Genomic DNA, 23,171 nt, shown 5'->3' on the forward strand with positions numbered 1-23,171 from the left:
TCGAAATGCAACATGGGAAATCCATCCGGGCCTTGCGTCATCAACACGCATGTCAAAGGGTGTCAGAGCCGCTAGGAAGAAGCACATGGCCGCTGAATGAGGTCAAATTCCTTTCATTTTCTTCAATTTTAGTGCTCTGTTTACGGAATTCTATCTTTTGGCATATAAAAACTAATGAAGTAATCATTTAACTTTGGAAATAAGGTAGCAACTATGGGAATTAAATCTCTGCAAGATTATATTGAGACGCACTGCTCTAGTGCCTGTGTGTCAGTTGATTTGCTGAAAATATCTAGGGGTTTTGTACCAAAAAGGCGTGGCAGGTATCCAGGTTCATCCAGATTCTGCCTTGTTGTAGATGCAGAGAGCTGTCTAGATCGACTCTATGGAGGCTACTTTTCAGACTGGGTATGTGGGGGTCAATGGAATAGGATGACATCTTATTTAAACAGCCTAATCCAGGCTTGTCAAGCAGCTAACATGGAACTGGTTGTATTCTTCAATGGGTCTTTGGAGAGTCAAAAAATGAATGATTGGTTTGCAAGTCAGAGTATGGAGAAGAAGAAGGTACAGTCCATCTTGCGACATGTCAACAACAAAGGAACACCACCTCCCAAAATTTGGTGGATCCCACCAGTGTTCCTTCATGGTGCACTTAGAATGGCATTGCGACAGCTAGGTGTTACTGTTGCATGCTCTATGGATGACCATGAGCAAGAGGTTATTGGTTATTGCAGGGAACATGGGCTTCAAGGAATTCTTGCACAAGATGCAGTATACACAATATTTGATCCACCACGATACTTTTCATCTCACAACCTGAAACTGACCTATAAAGGTTCTTTAGAAACCAAAGAATACATCATGGATGAGATTGCAAAAAATCTTAACCTGAACCCAAACAGATTCTGCATTTTTGCAGCACTATTGGGTAAGTTCAGCAGTATGAGCAGTAACATAATGTTATTTAGAAACGCAAGTAAACAATCTAGAACTTTATAAATGAACAGAAGTTTGAAATAGAATTGACTAATCAAACGCACCTTTCTCCTGAAATCAGGTTTTTTTATGTAACTTTACTGTGATATTGTTTGCCTTAAATTAGTGGAGAATAAAGGCCTTTTCCCCTGGAGAAGAATATCAATTTGGAAAAAAAAAATGGCTTAAAATTATTCCCTAATAGACAACTGTTTTCCCAAATAGTGCAGTCTCAGTAGTAATTGTGCATAAATACAAACTGAAAAACACTCATTTAAACAATTTTCTTGCCTAAAATGACTATACAAGCTATATGGGCACATTTGAGGGTCAATTTATGTATCATCACTAACAAATTGGGGTCTTATTTTAAAGCAGGGTTTGACTCTTAAAAATGGGTCTGTAAATTGAAGTTTCAGTCAAATTCATGGTTTATTTTACATTTCCCAATTTTGATGAAAATGACACATATTTTCCCAATAATAAAGGGTAGAGGTAGTTTTGAAAAAAAACCAACAATATTACTGCTTTAAAAACTCGTTTCACAATATTTTGATTGGTTCTGTACTCTTACTATTGACAGTTGAAAATAAGGGTGTACCCTAGCTATATGTACTAGGATTTCAGGGTTCAACTACTAGCAAGCTAGCTAGCCCAATATATTACCTTTACTGCGAATAGTACATAGTATACATTCATGTTACATCTAACCATTAAAAAAGAATGATTGGCATGCTAGTGTTTTGAATCTTTAAACAAAGGATGTTCTACTCAGTGCAGTTGAAGGAGGATTAGTTCCCATGCCGTTTATTCTGGTTTAATTTGAAATTCATACATGTATATAGTGATGGTCATAATAGAACTGCTTTGGTTGATATGAAATAAAAATTCCTGAACACCTGAAGCATGAACTGCTGCAGATTATTAAGGACGAATTTATATTTATGAATGTATAGAAGAAATCTGGTTGATGTTTAATCAATTAAATTCATTTATTCTGTAATAATTGTTTCACATCATTTTTTAACCTCCTGTTCCATTTTTTTCCAGGAAATCACATCCTACCAGATGCAGACTTGTATGACTTCTACAGAAATTTACTGAACACCACACAGCCAGATGGTGGACAACCTATAAAGGTATACTCATACTATAAATTAGTCCAAAACACCGTTTGGTGTCCACCTATTACATGTATTGCATTTATTTAGAGGATGGTTACACAGTGGTATGAGTTTCGAGTTAATTGGACTTCAACTTCATCAAAAACTTAAACCTGAAGCCGGACAGACGAACGGACGTCACAAACGAACGCACAAATGTACAGACTAGAAAACATAATGCACATAAATGGGGCATACAAATTTATAGTTGAAAGTGAAAGTAGTGATTTGGCAAAAATGAAAATATGGTAGAGACTAGAGGGAGGCAGGACCTTTTTCGGGACTTCGGGATCTGGGGATTGATCAATACGGGATCTGGGAATATATTTTTCTATTTCGGGATATGAATTTCTTTAAATTCTGCATCTCGGGATTTCATGTTTTTAAGACCGGGATTTCGGGATCAGGACCCCTCTGACGACCACCCCTCAAATTAGCCTTAGTCTTAGTCATTTATACAAGATTCATATCCTACCATTGGCATGTTAATAAGGCTCTCAAAAGAAAAAGCACAGATGGATCCGATTGTCCTAGAAGCATATTTTATTAGACTAGTAATGGTCTATATATAAGTAGTTACATTATTTCATGTTTGAAGCGATGCAAATTTTTAATTTAATTTGACTTTTACCAAAAGATGCATTGTAGCAAAGGAGAAGAATAATTCTGGTCTGAAAACAGAAACACGAAAATAGTTGAATTTAACAGAAAGGAAACAAATATCGAACTTTAGAAAAAGGGAGACAGCTTTTGATACGTTTTCTGAAATTCTCCGTGATACATAATTATCTTTTACAAACATCATCCTACAACAGTTCACAAGCTGTATATGCCCGCGATTTCGCGGGTGTGTTCTAGTATATTATATACTAGAACTGTATTGCAAAGGTTTAAAATTTATTAATATTTTTCAGAAGTTTTAATATTATTTTATAACTCCCACCCTCAAAATTTAATCTGTGGTGACCCCTGAGCCATCATGTTCATTAACTCTGTGAGTTTTAGGAAGATACGTTATTCAAACTTTTGTCTTGCAGTTTACTCCAGAGAATTGTATTGAAGCAGCTGTAAAATTTGTTCGTAACTTAGCCTCAGTAGATAATCTGGATACTGTTGGAGAACAGATTTTCAGGTAATGGACTTATCTGTTATTATGATTTCAACTTGCACTAGTTAATCACCATTAAAGAAGGAAGCATTCCAATCTCCTTTAAACAAATGAATCTGACAATGTTCACAATATTATTATTTTGAAAGTAAACATTGTTTTTAAGAATCACATTGTCATATATTTTCTATTCATTTGGAAAGTTAACTGCAACATGAGAAATGAGATGTTGTAGGAATTGGTGATGTTCATTCTCTACTAAGGACTATTCCATATAAATTCATGTGGGAGGATAGGAAGGGAAGTTGTTTAATTATATTGTATGTGGGTCATGGGTCTGTTTTCAGTGCATCTATTAACATTATCCAAATTTATCTAAAAATGGTTCTTGATTGTAGGTATATTAGAAAGTCTGTTCCTACCCTCCCCCTTACTGATATGCATTTCTAATTAACATGTATTTGATTTTGCAGGAAGAAGACAGAATTGATTGCCAAATTCAAACAGTGTGTTCAATATTACCTGAATGGTACCCAAGATGGCTTTCTCAAATACAGACCACCACAAAACAGTAAGTTTTGTTTGTTTATATGCAACTAATTTATGTTATTTCAATTTGGAATATTGCAATAATTTATGAAATTCCTGAATCGTTAAATTGAAATCTACAATAGAAAAGTTTTTTTATGTCTCACCTACAATAGTAGAGGGCATTATGTTTTCTGGTCTGTTCGTTCGTCGGTCTGTCTGTCCTGCTTCAGGTTCAACTTCAAACTTGGTACTCGTGTTCCCTATGATATGATCTTTCTAATTTTAATGCCAAATTAGAGTTTTTACCCCAATGTAACGGTCCACTGAACATAGAAAATGATAGTGCGATTGGGGCATTTGTGTACTGGGGACACATTCTTGTTTATATTTCTTTTTATAGATATGCATGAGAAAAAAATGTGCTATTTTAGTTTCAGGCATGCCAAGACAAAGTGGTTATCCTGTACAACACACTGTTCAAACAAGAGCACCAGGACAGGTATGCTTATATAAATTGACTTTACAAAACATTTCAACCATTGCAATTTTGAAATGTACATAATACAATTTTATGAAAACTTAGTTTTTGTGAATAAAAAATACAGAAAACTATCAAAGCTGTCTTCAAGAATGTATGTCATTGAGACTAATAAAATTACTGTGTAATAATTCAATTTTTTCGAAATGGAATGATTTTATATTTGCAAGATATATAAAAGGGGATATCACAATTGTTTGAAAATAAAAATAAAAATAATATATATTTTGATGTTCAAACTTTTTTATAACAAAACCACAACTTACTATTTCACATGGTGGTAACTGGTTTTGCATTAAAGTTAAATATGCATTTCTTAGAGTTTCATGAATGGTCTTCAGTATGACCATATAAAAAGCTCATGTTGTTGTTTTAGTGTTGTAGTTTTATCGGTCTTTTACAAGTAAGAAGGATTGAAATGTAAAATGTTATTACTTTCCAGGAGGGACAAGGATATGCAGCAGACCAAGGACCTGCCCCACAGATTGTTGTTGACCCTCCAAACCAACAGAACTTGAACAGCATGCAGTCAGGTTGGTCTTCTGATAAACCTAATGAGAAAGGAGATGCAGGTTTGTTTCCATTAGGGCTGTTTTGATCATAATTTTGATGCCCCCACAGTAGCAGAGGGGCATTAAGTTTTACTCTTGGACATACATACTTACCAAAGTTGGTTTCTGCATCAACCAAATGTTATGAAACTCATACACAATGCTAATTTCCACAAAACACAAATCAAATTTGTTATGAAACTCATAAAAAATGCTTATTTCCACAAAACACAATCAAATTTTAATTTAGGTGGCATCACTTTAACCATTCTTGAGTAATGCCACTGTACAATTGAAAAAAAAAAATGGTGATATTTTTTTTGTTTCCTAAATTTGGTTTGCCTCAATCAAATGTTATAAAACTCATACACAATGCTTATTACCATACAGCACAGATCAAGTTAGAATTTTTATGGATTGAGGAAAACTTGTATGTTTATAGATTATCGTTGATCATCTCAACAAGATTGATTTTCTCGCTTGAGCTGGTACAGCGAAAGTGAGAAAAGCAATCGAGTTGAGATGACCAATGATAATCTGTTTATCGCTATTTTACCTATGACGACGTTGTTAATTTCATGTCAATTTCGTTAGCAACGCCACGTGGCCTCCTTAGTTTCTAGTGATAATTTTTCCATCTCAAGCGAGAAGCATGATATGAAAATTATCACAAAAAAAGATCAAAGGAAAAATGCACAAAATAGCGATAATCATGGATATCTGATTTCATGGTTTTGCTAGAATCTGCATACAAGCCTATAGAAAATTTGTTATTCATTGTACATGAAATTTCGTGATTCACCTCTACCCATATAATCCACAAATCTGTATGACGTCATGTCATATAAAAAACATCTTCTTGAGATATATGTATATAATAAAATGTATATGATATGGCTTTTTCAATATCACACACCGTATCAACCCTCAACCAAAATAATCCCTCGAGCAGAGCTCTTGGGATTATATTGGTGTCTCGGGTTGATACAGATGCGATATTGAAAAAGCCATATGATATTCTCTATTTATACAACATATATCAATATATAATATATCAGAGCATATAACACCCTAATATTAAAAACAAATATTAAAAAAAACCACCATTATATACAGTTATTACGAATAAAAAATATACAATGATGAATGAATTATTTTAGAGAAATCAGGTGTTGGTCTAAAACAACAATAAAAATTAGTGTATTTTTTTACACACAAGTTTCTTTTTGGTGTTGGCTTGACAACTGACAAATGATTGAATGTAGGGACTTTCATGCTAAGGTATCTTATAATATTAGTAACAGGCTTTCATCAGTATTTTGGTACAGGTAAATATTTTATCTTTTTATTTGGAGCTTGACCGAGTTTACTTAGACTAATCTGAACTTGAATTTCCTCAGGTATTCCATTAAAACCAGAGATGTTAGCTGCCGCCGCTTCCTCTTCTTCCAGTAGCAGTAGTGGATCCAGCCCCAATCGTAACAGTCCTGAGGTTGGTTGGCCTCAAACTCCCAAAGTACAGGGGGTAAGATTAACAATGGGAAAATAATTATTTTACAACTTCTGATTTCATAATAATAATCTTCATTCAAAATTCATAATTTTCTGCTGGATGTTCAAATAGCAAGTTACTATCAATCTATTTTCATATTCCTTGATTTAGTTTAACTTAATAAGTTTCAGATCATAATTATTTCTTTTCTATATTAGTATTTTCTTTCATTTGAACTAGTTTTGAGAATATTGAAGTTGATGTTTTAAAATGAATATACTTTTTTCAGGTTCAGAAACCACCAGCAGGACAACCTTCAGACTCTAGAATTCCTCAAGTTCTGCCTGAAATAATGAGAGTAGCTAGTGAGAGACATCAAAAGGGATTGATGTGTTCTTGGATTTACCAATTATTATCCCAGGTGAGATGTTTACACAATCTGCAAATTTAAATTTGTCCTTATCCTGAAATTAAAAAAGGTGTCCTATTTAACATCATTGAAACTTTTAGGAACATCAGTTTCGTCGTTCATCGTTTTAAGAAATATTTCTGTTTTGGAAGTTGCAAGTTATCAAAAGTAAAATCTTAAATCATAAAACAAACTATGATTCACTTTATTTTATATGTATTTGAGCTCCTTACATACATGTATCTATAAAAGGAAAACTGTTGTCAGTCTGATTTAGCATTTAAATCAGAAAATAATTTGAAATATTGGGGAAAAGGTTGTACAGTTGTACATTAATGTGCTTATATTCCACAAAGATGTTATTTCTATAAAAAGATGTTGAGACAAATATATTTTGCTCAAATGGAAAATGGATTTGAGCAGGTAGAAACAACTTCCATTATCACCAAAACCACATGCCTTTGTTTTACTTTGTCCACATCACATGAACAATCAATCGTAAGAGAGGTGAAAGATACCAGAGGGACATTCAAAGTCACAGGTCAAAAATATACTGCCAAATCCATGGCTAAAAAAGAAAAAGACAAACAGACAATACATTGTGAAGGACAAAATAAACAGCATAGAGTACTAAAGACTAAGCAACATAAACCCTATCAATAACAGAGGGAAGAGAGAATCTCAGGTGCTTCCAGAAAGGGTAAGCAGATCCTGTTCCATATGTGGCACCGGTGGTGTTGCTCATAGTACTATCCTGGTAATACATCCAATGACATCTTAATGATGAACAACGAAAATTCCAGTTCAATGAAATAGCCTTCATAATAGTTGAAAGAAGTTGACAAGATTACACATTTTGAAGAATTATCCAAAATGTGAACTTTATGCTCAATTTTCACTCAAATATTTAATTTAAAAGTTAATGTACTTCAAAAAAACTAACTTGCTTTTTGCACTATTAGGGAGAGATCAAGATAGCAGTTACCCTTGAAGATGACATCAGTCGAGAGTTGCCAACAGGAGTAGAACTGTACAGACCTATCAGACAAACTGTTTACTCTGTCTTATTTAACCTCAACAAACAGAAAATCATTCATGATAACCAAAATAAAGAACAAGGTAAACATAGCTGTTTATGATTCTCTATCAATCTCTCTTTCAGCAAATTGCAATGCAAAATTTATAATATTTATAGATATCTTTACAAAAAATCTGCAAAATACACACAACATATAGATTTGACAAATTTGATTCACACTTTTTAATTATGATCCAACTGATTTTCATAAATTTACATATCAATGCATATACTATGCCAGTGTTCTCACCACAACTTGCAAATAACATCCTAGTTAAAAGGAAATTATTTATACAATCCAGAAGCATCACTTTCATAACACAATCTGTAAGAAAATCATTTTAATTTTCTGATAGCATCACATTCTAGCAATATAGCATCATATTACCATGATGCTAAAAGGCCCTGGGTATAACACTGTATGCAGTTACTTGATACACAAAATTGTCATTCATTTTAAGATATAATTTTTTACGTGAAAAAACTGTCCTATGCCTCTTACATTTGTATCTAGGATGAAGAAGAGTAAACTTATGACTTGTATTGTTTTATTTGGATTTTTTGTAGCCCCAGATTTTAAGAAGTTTGAAGTACCAGTAAAAGAGTGGATCATAAGACGTGGCACAACAAAGATCCAATGTGAAATGGTGACAGCTTATCCAGTGGATTGGAAAACACCCAGTATTGAACGTATGTGGTTAGGAACCAATGTAGAAGATAAAACGAGGAGATTGAGGGCATTCCTTACCTGTATGGAGAGTGACACTCCTCTGATGCTGAACACACAATATGTACCTCAACAGCTCTTGTTGTTATGTTGTGTTTTGAGGTACAATTATATTAGTTAATTACATAACAAATTCAGCCATGTCCTATTTTTAATGAGAATAACTTGATTTTTATTTTTGTAAAATTTGTCTCGTCTCACAAATGCATTTGCAGCACTGGACATGGCATTATACATTGAATGATAAGAGAAATAGATTTAAACGAATTACCCTGTAAACATCAATATTTATTCACCTACAGTAGTTAATTTTTATATGCTTAGAAAACCCTTATAATTTTAAGTATATATGGAAATTGAACTTTCTGTCAGGAATACATAGTGTGATTAAAGATAAAAATGATATCATCAGATAAGGACAGCATTTAATATAAGTTTGTTACAACAATTATATAAAAGCCTGTGACATTGTGCTATATTTTGATATTTATTAACAGGTTTATATTGACAAGAGGAAGAATTTTACAGAGACAAGAATTAGATGCTTTCCTTGCCATGAGTGTATCTCCATTATTACATGATGTACAAACCATGCAGGATCTCAAGGTACAGTAATTAAATATACTTAACTGCAAAATATACAATCCAAACACTAAAATTTGTAGTTTCCTTTTTCCAAGGAAATCCACCTTGATTTTTTCCTCTGCCCCAAAGCTCTGGTTGAAGAGGGTAGGTTGCTATACAACATCAGCTTTTTTTTTTGCATTTTTTTTTTTCAAAATAAAAACTTCAATTAGTGCATCATGAAATTTTGTATGGTGCTTAACATGAGTTAGCGTTTTCATTTGGATCCTTCTATGGTCAATATCCTGTAGTGGGGTAATCTTTCTCAAGCAAAAGCTCATAGTACATCTTGATATTAGCCAAAACATTTTGAGGGGGAAAATAAGACGCAATAACTGATAGTAAATATACAGAAACAGATAAGTGGGCTTTATTATTAAAAATCCTTTTTGATTTCCACTTGAAAATATAGGCTGATGCAATTGTTGGTAAGTGATCAATAGTTTTATAAATTAATAAATTTTCTGTTTCAGTTGCCAAATGTGTTGCCAAGAGGAATCCATTTAGCCTCATTGTTTATGTCAGGAGTGGAGACAGCAGTCTTTGCCAATGATGTGTGTGGTGCACCAATCCCATGGAATATGTGCGCTCCATGGCATTACTTTGATGGCAAACTTTTCCATTACAAATTACTCAAAGCCAACAACAACACACCACTGATAGATATGTGTGATGGGCAGGTAAGGTGGAAGAAGAAATCAGAATGGTTTATTACAGCCAAATGATTCGAGTGTGTAGGTTTAATCAATAATAGATAGTTTGGCTATCTGTCGGACTAGTCTACTCTTAAAAGGGGTTAGTATACCTAAGTTAACCTAATTGTGATTTCAAGGTTCAGCTAGCAAACCGTGTTACCTAAGATTTTGTTTAAACATACACACTCAAGTCTTAGGCTATAATAATATTGTTAGCTTTACTGTCATCTGACAGATAGATATATTGGAAAAGTTCTTTTAACACAGAAAAAAAAATGAATGATTACGTTTAACTGCACTAAATATTTTTATAAATTTGATTTTTAATTAACTTAGAAATGTGTTTGACTTTTATTGCTCATTAGAATTTTAAAATGATTATTTATTTTAAAGGTTGACCAAGTTCTCCGAGTGGAAAGAATGCGTCAGGCCATTATGGAAGGTCTCACAGTGGAATTTGCCCGTCCCCTTCTTCCTTCTGCAGCTATGTCCATGTATACCAACTATCCATTCAATCAATTCGCAAATCCAATGGGCATGACACCTGGTGGTATGCGAGGTGGCCATGGAATGCGTGGAGGACATGGAGGAATGGGTGGTGGTCATGGAATGAGTGGAGGAGGCCCAGGCATGCGTCCTGGTATCCCTGCTGGTATGGGACAGCAGCCTAAGTCTCCAGGAAGAGGGAGGGGAATTCTGGGTAAATATCAAACTAAAGGTGCGGTATATACCCTCTATCATTTAGTTTGCTCTCTGTAGTTGCTTTGTTTTTTATTTTGTCTTTCTTTTTTTCTTCAACACTTTATTATTCTCTCTTGAAGTAAAGCCAGTGGTAGATATAACTTTGAAGTAAATAATATGTGGGACACTACTAGATGGTTCTTTCTTATTTCATGATGTTCTTTAAGGTAAAATCTCATCCATCTACATAGTTTAGTTTTTTCAATATTTTCAAAAAACCTGTCTATGTCCATATGCTTGATAAGTAACAAAAAATCAGTAAGAATCCTGTGGATTCATTTATTTTTTCTTAGATAACAATATTGATAAAATTATATGTTGCCCCAATTCTGTTGAGGGTGCCATAACCAATTAACTCTGTTGAGGGTGCCATAACGAATCAACTCTTTTGAGGGTGCCATAACGAATCAACTCTGTTGAGGGCAGACTTGGGGTAATTGTAATTGTAATCGTTAATCAGCTGTAATTGATTACTATTTTTCAAGTAATCAGTGTAATCATTAATCAGCCAAAAATCTGATTACATGTAATTTAATTTAATCAATTACTTTTCAAAATACCCTGTAATCATGATTACTTTTTGATTACATTCTGATTACAATGGAAAAAATCTAAAATAGTGTTTTTGGTCATTAAATGAACCTCTTTGTTATTCATATATGATAAAATTTTAAACAAACTAAAATGATTTGGTTACTTCAAGCATGTCTACTTCAGTAAAAAATAAAGTAACAGTATTGAAAAGTCATCATTAGCCTAAGCAGAGACATATAATACAATTATATACCTTTTTGGTAAAATATATTGTACATACATGTATATTCATCGTTTTATAATGATCTTCATATTAATATTTGATAATAACTGTTATATATTCAAGTAATACTTTTTTTTAACCCTGAATTATAATCTTTTGTTAATTTTTGTGATTTTTGTCAACTTTGAATTGACAGGTAGGAGACTATAATTAATGTTTGTTTTTATTGCAATTACCAATTGAGTATAGCTGTAGGGAAATATATATGATAAAAGATAAACCAGACATGAAAATTTATCTAATTAGCACAAACTAAATTAAAAGTTGGACAAATATGTTGTTTAATTTTTTTTTTGTATTTAGCATGTTTAGACTGGACATGTAAAATGCAATGATTTTTAGTACTTACATATTGTTTACAATTTGATTAAGCATTTCTATTACAATTTAACATAGTTTTAACTGGTAACTTTATTTCATCCACATTTAAACTTCCATAAACTGCAACTTGGAATACATATAAATTATGAAAGAGGTCAGAAGACAAACAAAAAAACTCTTGATTATGAAATATCGTTATTAAATTCAATTCAAAATAATTCAGAGATCATTGGTGATAAAGTGTAATGTATATATATGTAGTGAAATTTGGTGTTTATTTAAATAAATGAACTTTAATTTGAAGTTATCATTTTATAATTGAACCAAATAAAATACTTTCTCAAATGCTATAGTTATATTGAACGTTTATTCATTCACATCATTCAAAATGTTTTGTTTTTAAATTCATTGTAATCAGATGTAATCATGATTACTTTGCCAATGTAATCATTAATTTAATCAGATACTTTCAGAAATGATGTAATCATTAATTTAATTTAATCGTACAAATGACAAAGTAATTGTAATTTAATCAATTACATCGAAAGTAATCGGACCCATCTCTGGTTGAGGGTGCCATTACGAATCAACTCTGTTGAGGGTGTCATAATGATTCAACTCTGTTGAGGGTGCCATAACGAATTAACTCTTTTGAGGGTGCCATAACGAATCAACTCTGTTGAGGGTGCCATTACGAATCAACTCTGTTGAGGGTGTCATAACGATTCAACTCTGTTGAGGGTGCCATAACGAATTAACTCTGTTGAGGGTGCCATGACGAATTAACTCTGTTGAGGGTGCCATAACGAATTAACTCTGTTGAGGGTGCCATAACGAATTAACTCTGTTGAGGGTGCCATAACGAATTAACTCTGTTGAGGGTGCCATAACTAGTGTTGTTCCGATGATCGGAAATCAGTTGGTTGGGCCTGGCGATGTCGATAATCTATTGGGATTTTGTTCAATCGATTGTCGTTAAAGTTTCCGGACTTTTAGCTTGTCAACTTCCGGTCCGTTTACGGTTTGCATTTTACATGCGCAGTCAAACAAATAATAACAAAGATACCAGTCGATGACAATAACAATGTCAAACATCCTATAATTACCAATAACCAATTTCCTTCTCTATAAACGTGACAAAAGCATTGACTATACATATTTGCAGATTGAAGGAATGTTATTTAAGATTAATAACTTTGAATGAAATACTTTCTTTCAATACTGGTTCTTGTTACTTGAGAGCGTACAAATCATTCTGATTTTAGTCAAAATAATTTCTTTGCTTCATTAAAACGTATTGCAAATTGCCTTTTATTAATGTTTTATCCATTTGTAGCATAAAAAACGTCATATTCCTTTCCAAATTGCTTGCCAAACATCGTTTATTTTTGTAAATTTTCCGAAATTTGTCCGCCATTAATAAATATAAGAATCACGAATCGGATACGGTTTAACTGTGTTTTAATTCCGCATTCTTGCAATTATAAGTTCAGACGCACAAATGACACAATTGACAGAAAATAATGATCACAAAAATGAAAAAAAAAGCATTCTACACGAATTAACAGACTTTGGCTTAATCCCTTTTGTTTACTGTAAATATTATAATGCAAATGCATTGTTTTATTTTTTTCTGTTAATTTTAAATTTTTTAAAGTTAAAAACTTAATATATCTTTTCCTAATTAGAAGCATTCAAATGTTTATACAGCTATGTTATTGAAATTTTATTGACACCATTGAAATTTAGAAATGTTAGTGTCACTGTTGGTAATTAATGTTGTAATTATGAGATAAAATATCTTTAATATGAATCTTGATTCTTATTAATTCATTGTTTTAACTGCTAAATAAATAATTATCAAAGGTACCAGGATTATAATTAAGTACGCCAGAATATGAAAGGGAAATAAAAGATCATAAATATGAATATATAAACTCTGCAATGATATGGAATATACACATTAGACATGTACAATGAGACTAAATGCATGATTTCATTTAAAAAACAAAAGGGCAAGGTATTATGAAGCGATTATAACCGATAGTCGGTTGGTTGCTGTCATCCGATTGTAATAGATAATCGGTTGGTATTTTCAACCGATTATCCAACACTAGCCATAACGAATTAACTCTGTTGAGGGTGCCATGACAAATTAACTCTGTTGAGGGTGCCATAACGAATTAACTCTGTTGAGGGTGCCATAACGAATTAACTCTGTTTAGGGTGCCATAACGAATTAACTCTGTTGAGGGTGCCTTAACTAATTAACTCTGTTGAGGGTGCCATAATGAATTAAGGTAAATTGTTTATTCATGAATACTTGATTACATGGTTCAGTCAACGTCTTCAAATAAACCTGGCCTTTAGAAATTTATGTATTGTTAAATATTTAGATTTGTGGTTCACCCAAGAAATACAATTTTTACCTTTCAAATGTTTGTTTATTGGTATTTGATAGCATCTTCCACTGGCATTATTTTCATCAGTTTCTAATTCTTGTGTGTTTCATGTTTATATATTATATACCACAGTGTTTCCTCCATAGATTCTTTCCAAAGCATTATTTAGAGATCCATTTAAGTGAATCATTTTGCTTTTGTATCTTTCAGTATTTAACATTCATAAAGTATTGTTTAAACACCCGAAATTTTAGAAAATTTTAATTTTCACAAAGGACAAGGTTCACTTATGGTCCAAAATGGCCTAGAATATCAACTTTATCATAAAACACCAAAAAGTTCACAAATTGTTCATAAATGGGTCTATTTCAAAAGTCTTAAAAGCTGAATAAATCAGTTCTTTTCATAAAAGTACATAATACTCTCCAAATTAGGCCCATTTTGGACATTTTGTCAAATTATGATGATTTTGGGCAATTTTCAGACCTAAAAGCTGTAGGAAAAATTTGGCCGCCACCTACGATCCAAAATGTTATGTAACCAAAAGATTCCAAACGTATTATAGAATTCATCAATATAAAAACTTTTTGGATCGTGGATGGTGGCCAAAGTTAATTATGCCAAAAATGATTAGAATTTTGGACAAATTTGACCTAAAATACAATAGATGTATAGCTTCAAAAAATTTAAAGGAAGGTGCCAAAAAAGTATATTTTAGTCTTAACAGTATTATCACAAGTATTCCTATTTGAAATTTGTAATTATTTGGCACGATTTAAAAAACATTCAAAATTTAGGGCCAATTTTAATCCTTTGTGAACCTTCTCCTTTAGGAAGAAACACTGGAGTCGAGTATTTTCATTTGCTTAATTAGTTTCATTTCATTATTTGCCTTTATATTGAATACTGGTAAGATGCAGTGTAATATTTTGTCTGTTTAATGTCATAATTTTGGGGGAATTTTATTGGGAATAAGAAAATGAATAAAACAGATGAAATTTTTTTGATATGCACTCAATATTCTCCAGGCATGCAATTTTAAGTGTCTATACTCAATTTAAAGGTGCATGATTTACTCTTGATGTTTTAAATTCACTTTATTAAATAAATGATGTGCACTACAGGACAGTCACCTATTGATGCTCGAGGTGGACAGCTTGAAATTGCTGGAGTAGTAGTTGGAAGCTGGGGAGCCAATATACCAGGCAGTAGAGGAGGCAATGGTGGAATGGGATCTATGTCACCTAGGGTTATGTCAGTTGGAGGTCAAGGAGGTCAGAGAAGAGGTTATCCTGCAAGGTAATATTATAAACCAAATTAGTGTTAATGTTGCTGATGCATCATAAAAACTTCTTTATAACTAGATTGCTATTATATTACAGTTATGGCACATTCATAGTGTTATCAAATCCTAATGAACCAAACAAAAATATAGCACACCTTTTTGTCCCAGCAACAAAATGGGGTGGGGTGCATATTGTTTTATCCTCAACCTTCCTTATTCTTGTTTCAAGCAAAAACTTGTATATGTTGTATGATGTTGGTACATATTCAAATGGTGTGCATAAATATAAAGGGTCATTTTTTGGTAAAATTAGACATGCTGGGTACATGGTATTTCTAGCTTCTACAGTGTTTAAGGTAGCACAATACAAAGATTTTTCATCCCCAATCAGACATCTTTAAACTGCTGTAATTCCACTCATCTTTCTTTAAATTTTATAAATGAGGTACCAAAAGAAAGAAGAAGGATTAATCTTTCAAATTGTGGTAATTTCATTAAGACATAATTATTACATAATTAAATGTTATGTAATTAGTTGCCATTCTGTGATGTCCATACTTGAATGAATTTAGCTTCTTTGTTCTTCATAGCATCCTAAACATTTTTATAGATTCTTGCACAACACAGTTTGACCTCCAAAACTGTGTCTCAGATTTTTCCTATTGTATTTCATTCTCTCATAAATCTTCAATGAAGTTTGCAACATCAATTCATTAGAGACCACTAAGTTCAATTGGGTATAAAATTTCTATTGATGTTTTTGGAAATCTGAGACACATTTTTGGAGGTCAAGCTGTGTTGTACAAGAATCTATAAAATATTTTGGGATGCTATGAAAAACAAAGACGCTAAATTCATTCAAGTGTGGACATCACAATATAGCGACTAATTACATAATAATTAATTATGTAATAATTATGTCATAATGAAATTATCACAATTTGAAAGATTAATCTTTCTTCTTTCTTTTGGTACCTCATTTATAAAATATAAAGAAGGATGAAATGAATTACATAAGTTTAAAGTTGTCTGATTGGGAGTGACAAAATCTTTGTATTGTGCTACCTTAAGCTAGAATTTTGAGAATAATCTAAATCACAATCAATGGTTAAGTATGTGGTCACTACATAAACTTTCTTCTTATTCCATGCACTTGGGAAGGGCATACTTGTGATTTTAAAGATGAAATGGCTTGTTTGTTTTAAAAGTAAACATTATTTATTATTGTGATTTTAAGAAACTTATCTTTACTGCTAATTAATTTCAGGGGAGGAGGTATGATGGGTAACAGAGGAGGAGCTGGAATGATGGGCAATCCAAGAGGAGGCATGATGGGTAATCCAAGAGGTGGAATGATGGGTAATCGAGGAGGAGGTCTGATGGGCAATAGAGGTGGTGGTATGATGGGTAATAGAGGAGGTGGTATGATGGGTAGACCACCTCCATTGATGGGACGTGGCATGATGTTCAGAGATCCAGGCTTTGGTAGAGATGGAATGAGGCCCAGAATGGGTTATCCACCTGCTTATGGAAGAGGAGGGATGAGATACCAAGGGGTAAGAAATTTCCTATGAAACAATAAAAGTTACAACAGTCATAACTTGTTACTGGTAGAAGAAATAAGATAATGAAACATTTATTGTACAATATAAAGATGGAGAGATTTGGTGATTGCCATTGAGACAACTATCAACCAAAGTTCAAATGATTTGGATGTAAGCAATTATAGGCAACCATACACCTTTAACAATGAGAAAAAATGTACTGTAAGGCCCTGACATGAAAATATGAACTAATTCAATTAAAAAAACCTGCAGAACAAATCAATTTACAAAAAATAAATATGACAGACTGAAACCAACGCCAACCACTGAACTACAGGCTCCTGACTTTGGACAGGTACATAAAGATGAGGCATGGTTAAACAAGTTTGTGAGTTCAAACCCCACTCGTGCAGTGTACTCGACTTCATTCTTAATTGACTGGGATTGTCAGTTTTCCTATAGATGGACGGTGGTTTTCTCCAGGAACTCCTGAAAATCAAATCATAACGTTTATTTGTTGGATCTAACATCTTGGTGAGACTGCAGTTTTGCTAGCAAATACTTTAAATTTAAAATTACCTGTCTTTCAGTTCTTATTTTCTTTTTCTTCAGATGATGTCCCCTGAGCGAGGTTACTTCAGAGGACGAGGTGCTATAAGTGGAAGAGGAGTGAAAAAGATCCGAGTCAGACCAAGGGTTTACAATAACAATAACAAGAGAGGAGGGAAGCCATCAGGTGGAAGAGGAAGAGGAGTTACTGTGGAATCTGATGGGTAATTTACATAAGATACCTTCTTGCTTTGTTTTGATTGTTAAACCAAGTTGAAATAGTATGATCACCAATGAGACTCTCCACCAGCGATCAAAGGACAAGGAAGTAAGCAACTATAAGGAGCTGTACAGGGTTTCAACCATGAGCAAAAAATTAGCAAAAGCAGAATATAGTAAGCTTTGAAAGGCTCCAGAATGACATAAAATGATAAAAAATTAATTATAGAGAAAATTAAAAGCCTTATTATAATAGTTTTTCTTGCAAATCTGGAATGGAAAAGGAGTGGGCATACATGAAACATAATTTCTGAATTACTAGAACATAACCACTATAGTAATGGAACTGTTTTTGGTGGCAGATATTCTTTCTAGGAAACTAATAATGTTGTTTATACAAGATATCAGTTACAGGACTATTTGACTGATTTGAAGTTTCACGGAAATATGCATTCTGACGTCAATTCCTTCCTGTTAGGCGTGAAAGATGAACTTATGAGGGTATAAGTAGCTTAATATAAAAAGTCAACTGCATTCTATGAATAATATTGGTTTGCATTTAACTTCATCAATATTAAAGTGTTTATTATTAATGATAATTGATGAACTTTGAAAGAACCTCTCCTAGTCTTCTAAAAGACCAGTTGAAATTGAAACCTGTTTTAAGTTATAAATTGTAATTCCTAAAATGTTATTTTTGATAAAATTGTTTATTTGATAGAGAGACTGATAGCATTACAATTGCTGTAAATGGTGATAACAACAAAATAAATGGTGTGTATGATGATGCTGAAGAAGTGACCACACCTACTGCCAAAGGATTACCCGAGGGCATTCAGAGCCCAGATAGTGGCATTCATGGTGACAAATCCTCAACAGATATCACTGCCTGATTATTATACTATTGACTGTTTAAATGTTTATGGAATTTAAGTGTTACTGATGAAATTTATGGACTTATGATTATGTTTTAGTTTCTCAAGGCCAGTTCTTATTTATTCTGTTTGTTTGTTAAACTTTTCATTACTTATTTCAAATGTTCCAGGCACTGATTGAAAAATGGAAGACATTTAGTATTGATGACTTTCTATTTTGTAATTATTTTTTCTCAAGTTTGATTACTACTGCCATTTAGCTCTGATAATTTTTGAACGAAAGTTTAACATTACTGCTATTGAATGCTTTTTTTTTTGCAAATACTGTATTCAGCTGGTGAAATTGAAATTGTTATAGCTTTTGAGAATAAGATGTTTTCATTAGAAGAAAACAAAAAAGGATACTTCTATAATAATATGAAGATAACACTTAAGATTTTTTTATTGAATGAACAATTATTTGTTTAATATATTAGTTTCATTCCTTTTTGAATTGGTTATTATGACACAGGAAACAATAAATTATATTTGTCTTTCTACTTTTAAAAGATTGGTAACACTTATTTTCATTATTATAGTACTAAGTTAACTCTCAATTAGAATGCACTTGCCGAAGAAATTTCTCTCTATTTTTTCTTGTTTTTTGTTAAATTTTTTCATATATTTACATTTTTATAATGAACAAGTGCTTTCTAATTGAACATATATATTGTTATAGTGGATGTTGATTTCGATCAAATTTATGAAATTTCCCTAAATCAGCATTCAAGTAACATGTTGAAGACGAAATTGTACGATCAGCTCTTAAAGTCTTTCAGTAATTTTTGCCTTTTTATCGCAAAAAAAAAATGTGCTGTGAACAGTCTTTTCATCAACATGTTCAAAGTTTGAATGATATTTGCAATAACTGTCTTTCAAATGTCATTCAAACCGATTCTTTTTTGTTATGGCATGTTTACTTTTGTAGCATTGCCTTGTTGCATTTATACATATATTTTTTTTCAATTGTTGTCTATTGACAACACCAGTCCACGGGACTAAAATGCCACAGGAAACAAACGCAGTCATGTTAAAGATTGTTTGAAGTGATCCTGCATTTGTATGCATGTGATGTATGTTTTTGTCAGCCAAAATTGTGTTTTATGACTGCATTTTACAAAGAAGATATTTTTGTAATTTCATATATTTTTTATGGAAACAGTCTGAATGGAGATCGTTGAAAGACTTGAAAAAGGGATATTGAAAGATTGTTTTTTGAATTTCAAATTAATGATTGATAATTACACTTTATAAAATTTTGAAGATAAAATTTCCCATACTTTCAAACATTGTTGTTGGGTAATAATTTTCTAAAAAAGGAAGTTAAATCAGATAAAATAAAGAAAGCTAGAATTTTGAATTAATTCACTTAAATATCTTCCTTGAATATTTAGTAGGGAAAATTCATCACATTGAGAAAAAAGAGTAAAAATGCTGTAAGGCTCTAAACATAATTTGATATTACTTCAAGACTGATATATAATTTAAAAGTTTCAAGTTGAATATCTTAAGAATGGAGTTCCTTTTGCATCAAATGAAGCACAACTGTTTATTTGTGCTATATTAAACCTATTGTAATCCAGAATTGATGCATAGTGAAAAAGTTTAGGTTTAAAACGGGAGGTTGTATCCTTAATTGGGTTGAGTTTGTTCCTAATGGCTATTTAATATGACTAGGTAAAAAAAAATACAAGTAACGCAATATTATGACAAAAAGAATATGTAAAAAAAAATGTCAAGATTGCATATTTGATAACTTAGAAGAAGTTGATAAGAAAAAGATTTTTACTTCTCGTCTTAAAAAGTTTGAAAATTGAAAAACTGATCATTCATGAAAATGATATGAAAAAGATATTGATCAGAGTGGGCGGTAAATGGAAAAAAATCATTCTCAGTTTATTTTGCCTTTGATAAAGCACACGAATGATTTCAAGACAAAGGCAAAATACTCTGATGAATTGATATTTGCTGATGCCCATTATAAAAGTTTTTTCGAAATCCAGTTTCAGAATGGATTGAGTTCAAGACACTAACAAGGGTTGGTCATGCCCGTTAGACTTGACTTTGTATATTTTTTGGGGACATAATTGTCCTCTTTTATTTCTTTGTATTAAATTTTGATGAACTATATTTGTAATGATATGAAGTTAAAACATATTCCTCATTGTATAAATGATGATTAAAATCTATAAATAGATAATATAAATATTTTAGCATTTCCCATTTATAAAATGTTTGCATGAAATTTTTTGAGGAAATGCCACATGAAGCTAGAAATTTGGCATGGCATTTTTTTGGTTGCACATTGTTTTGAACATTTTTCTAAAGAATGATGAAAAAGATTATAAATATATTTAACAGGTCAGCTTAATTTCTAGCTTCTTTTTAATGGTTTCTTTTTCACATGTTTGAATATTGAAATTTTTTTGGTTCATTTTTAATGGCTTGCTTATACATGGACACATTTCCATGATGATTTATTATGCTTAGGAACAAGGTACCTCAGGAATAAAGCAATGTTTGAGAATGGAGAGTTGAAGAAGAAAATAAGTCATTGACCACCTGGCAGGTGTATTCCTGAGGTATAAAATGTCCTTTAATAGGAAGAAACAAAAAAAAAAACAATTCCATTATTCTCATTAAGGTATCCCCTATTCATTGTTTATATTAATCTTTAAAATGGCTATTTTATAAAGTCATGATCGTGTATTTCACTAGAATTTGGTTTATTATTATAATACATGTTATATTAATAGCTTGTTCAATTATCTTGTGTACATTTAAGTAGGGATGTACCTGTTATTCCAGTGACTTACTCTAAAATTCTTAGTTATTTAGAAAAAAGTTAAAACTGAATATATTTTATGCTTAAATATTCACATCTTAAAAATCTTCAACTCAAAGGAAATGTTCAGCAAGATAGAAATTGTTATTACAAAATAAATGTTATATAAATTGACAAAGATAATTCATTTTTCTTTGTAAGAAATTTAGAGTAAGTTGCTGAATTAACAGTGAAACATAATATTTTTCTGTGGAAAATAAACTTGCAAATATGATAACAGTTTTGAATGAAAAGAGCCATATACAATGTATGTTTTGTAGTTTGTGAGAGGTAATCTGGACAGATTGATGGTTTAGATCTTGTAAGAAAAGGGATGGAACTATCACCTACCCAGACTTATCTGTCCTATTACAAACAAGTAAAAACAAAAATAACCAACAAGAACACTACATCTAACCACTGAAGTTCTGACAAACTGACCTATGTGGGTTAAAATGAAGATGTCTTCGGGTCAACTTAAAGCAATATATTGCATGCATTTTGTTATGCAAAGGTTGGAAAAAGTAATTTGTTAGTTATCAAGACTAGGATAGATTAGTGTAATTGTTGGGTTTATGTTTTTTGAGAGCTCTTTATTATATATTTTTAAAAAAATGATAAAGTGAACTACTCACAGAGGAACACAACTAAAAATGATCAAGAAACTAAATATTGCAGTTGTTTTTCCATATTAATTGTAAATATTTTTGATTTGGAAGTTTTGAAATACTGGAATTTCTAATGTATTCCTATTATATAGATATGACTGATATCTTTTGAATATGTATACTATCAAATATTGTACTTTTGGAAAGCTTACAGTGTTTAGAATAATAGTAATCAATTATTGTATAATTAGAGTTTGGTGGCTTGTCAAATGGTTTATTGCAAAATATTCAGTAGGGGAATGACTATGAAAAAGGATACACAATTATTTTAAGGTTATGTTAAATTTTGAGACCAAAATATATTGTGGTCACATCCAACAAGCATGGAAGTCCTAGATATTCATGAAATATTAACTGCTGGATGCTAAGCTTAAATACCCTGTCAATCAATCCAACAAGCATGATACCTTAGGTAATATATATATATATACTTCTTAGTTCAAAGAAAATGTCCAGTTATTGTTAAATGTATAATTACATAATGGTAATTGGGTAGTCATGAAAAGTACTGAGTATTTTGTAACAAAAATTGTCTTGTTCTGTGAATTAATCTGTTAATTGATTGAATATAATACTTTAAGGTGGGATTTAATTAGGACAGAGTTAGCACAAAAGCATAAAGTAGGGATATACTGCTTTACTGAATATTGATTCCCTATCATATTGGCACAAAAAAGTGATTAAGGAAGAAAAGATGGTTATGGATTTGATGTTAAGACATGGACTGCGAGTTTTTGAATAAATGTTGTTTTTGTGGAATTGTTTTGTTATTTATACAAGTGATATACATATATTTAATCAGATGTGGTATTGTTGCCAACAAGACAACTCTCCATAAAAGACCAAATGCTACAGAATTTTACTACAGCTCACTGGATGGCCATCAACAATAACCAAAACCCATACCACATCGTCGGCTATCGATGCCTTGACACATTGTCCATGTTGGCTTTATGTAAGGCTGGTCACAACAATTGGGGTCATTCAAAAGAC

The 23,171-nt window shown here is 31.9% G+C and overlaps 1 protein-coding gene across 5 annotated transcripts; it reads left to right on the forward strand.

Moving 5' to 3' along the window:
• Positions 1-42: 42 nt before the first annotated feature.
• LOC143075018 (constitutive coactivator of PPAR-gamma-like protein 1) lies at positions 43-22,937 on the forward strand. 5 transcript variants are annotated; one of them, XM_076250249.1, is made up of 17 exons: positions 43-931; positions 2,029-2,117; positions 3,179-3,273; positions 3,723-3,820; positions 4,212-4,279; positions 4,761-4,890; positions 6,270-6,394; positions 6,651-6,782; positions 7,733-7,889; positions 8,416-8,677; positions 9,073-9,181; positions 9,673-9,879; positions 10,288-10,612; positions 15,300-15,474; positions 16,728-17,016; positions 17,617-17,777; positions 18,494-22,937. In XM_076250249.1, the coding sequence occupies exons 1-17, from the start codon at positions 214-216 to the stop codon at positions 18,663-18,665; spliced, it is 3,312 nt and encodes a 1,103-aa protein (XP_076106364.1). In that variant the 5' UTR covers positions 43-213; the 3' UTR covers positions 18,666-22,937. The 5 variants fall into 5 exon arrangements, with proteins under 5 accessions (XP_076106364.1, XP_076106373.1, XP_076106381.1 ...); XM_076250258.1 differs by having other exon boundaries at positions 10,288-10,594; XM_076250266.1 differs by having other exon boundaries at positions 6,270-6,361.
• Positions 22,938-23,171: the final 234 nt, after the last annotated feature.

Source organism: Mytilus galloprovincialis, chromosome 1 (genome assembly GCF_965363235.1).
Source record: "Mytilus galloprovincialis chromosome 1, xbMytGall1.hap1.1, whole genome shotgun sequence".
NCBI lineage: Eukaryota > Metazoa > Mollusca > Bivalvia > Mytilida > Mytilidae > Mytilus > Mytilus galloprovincialis.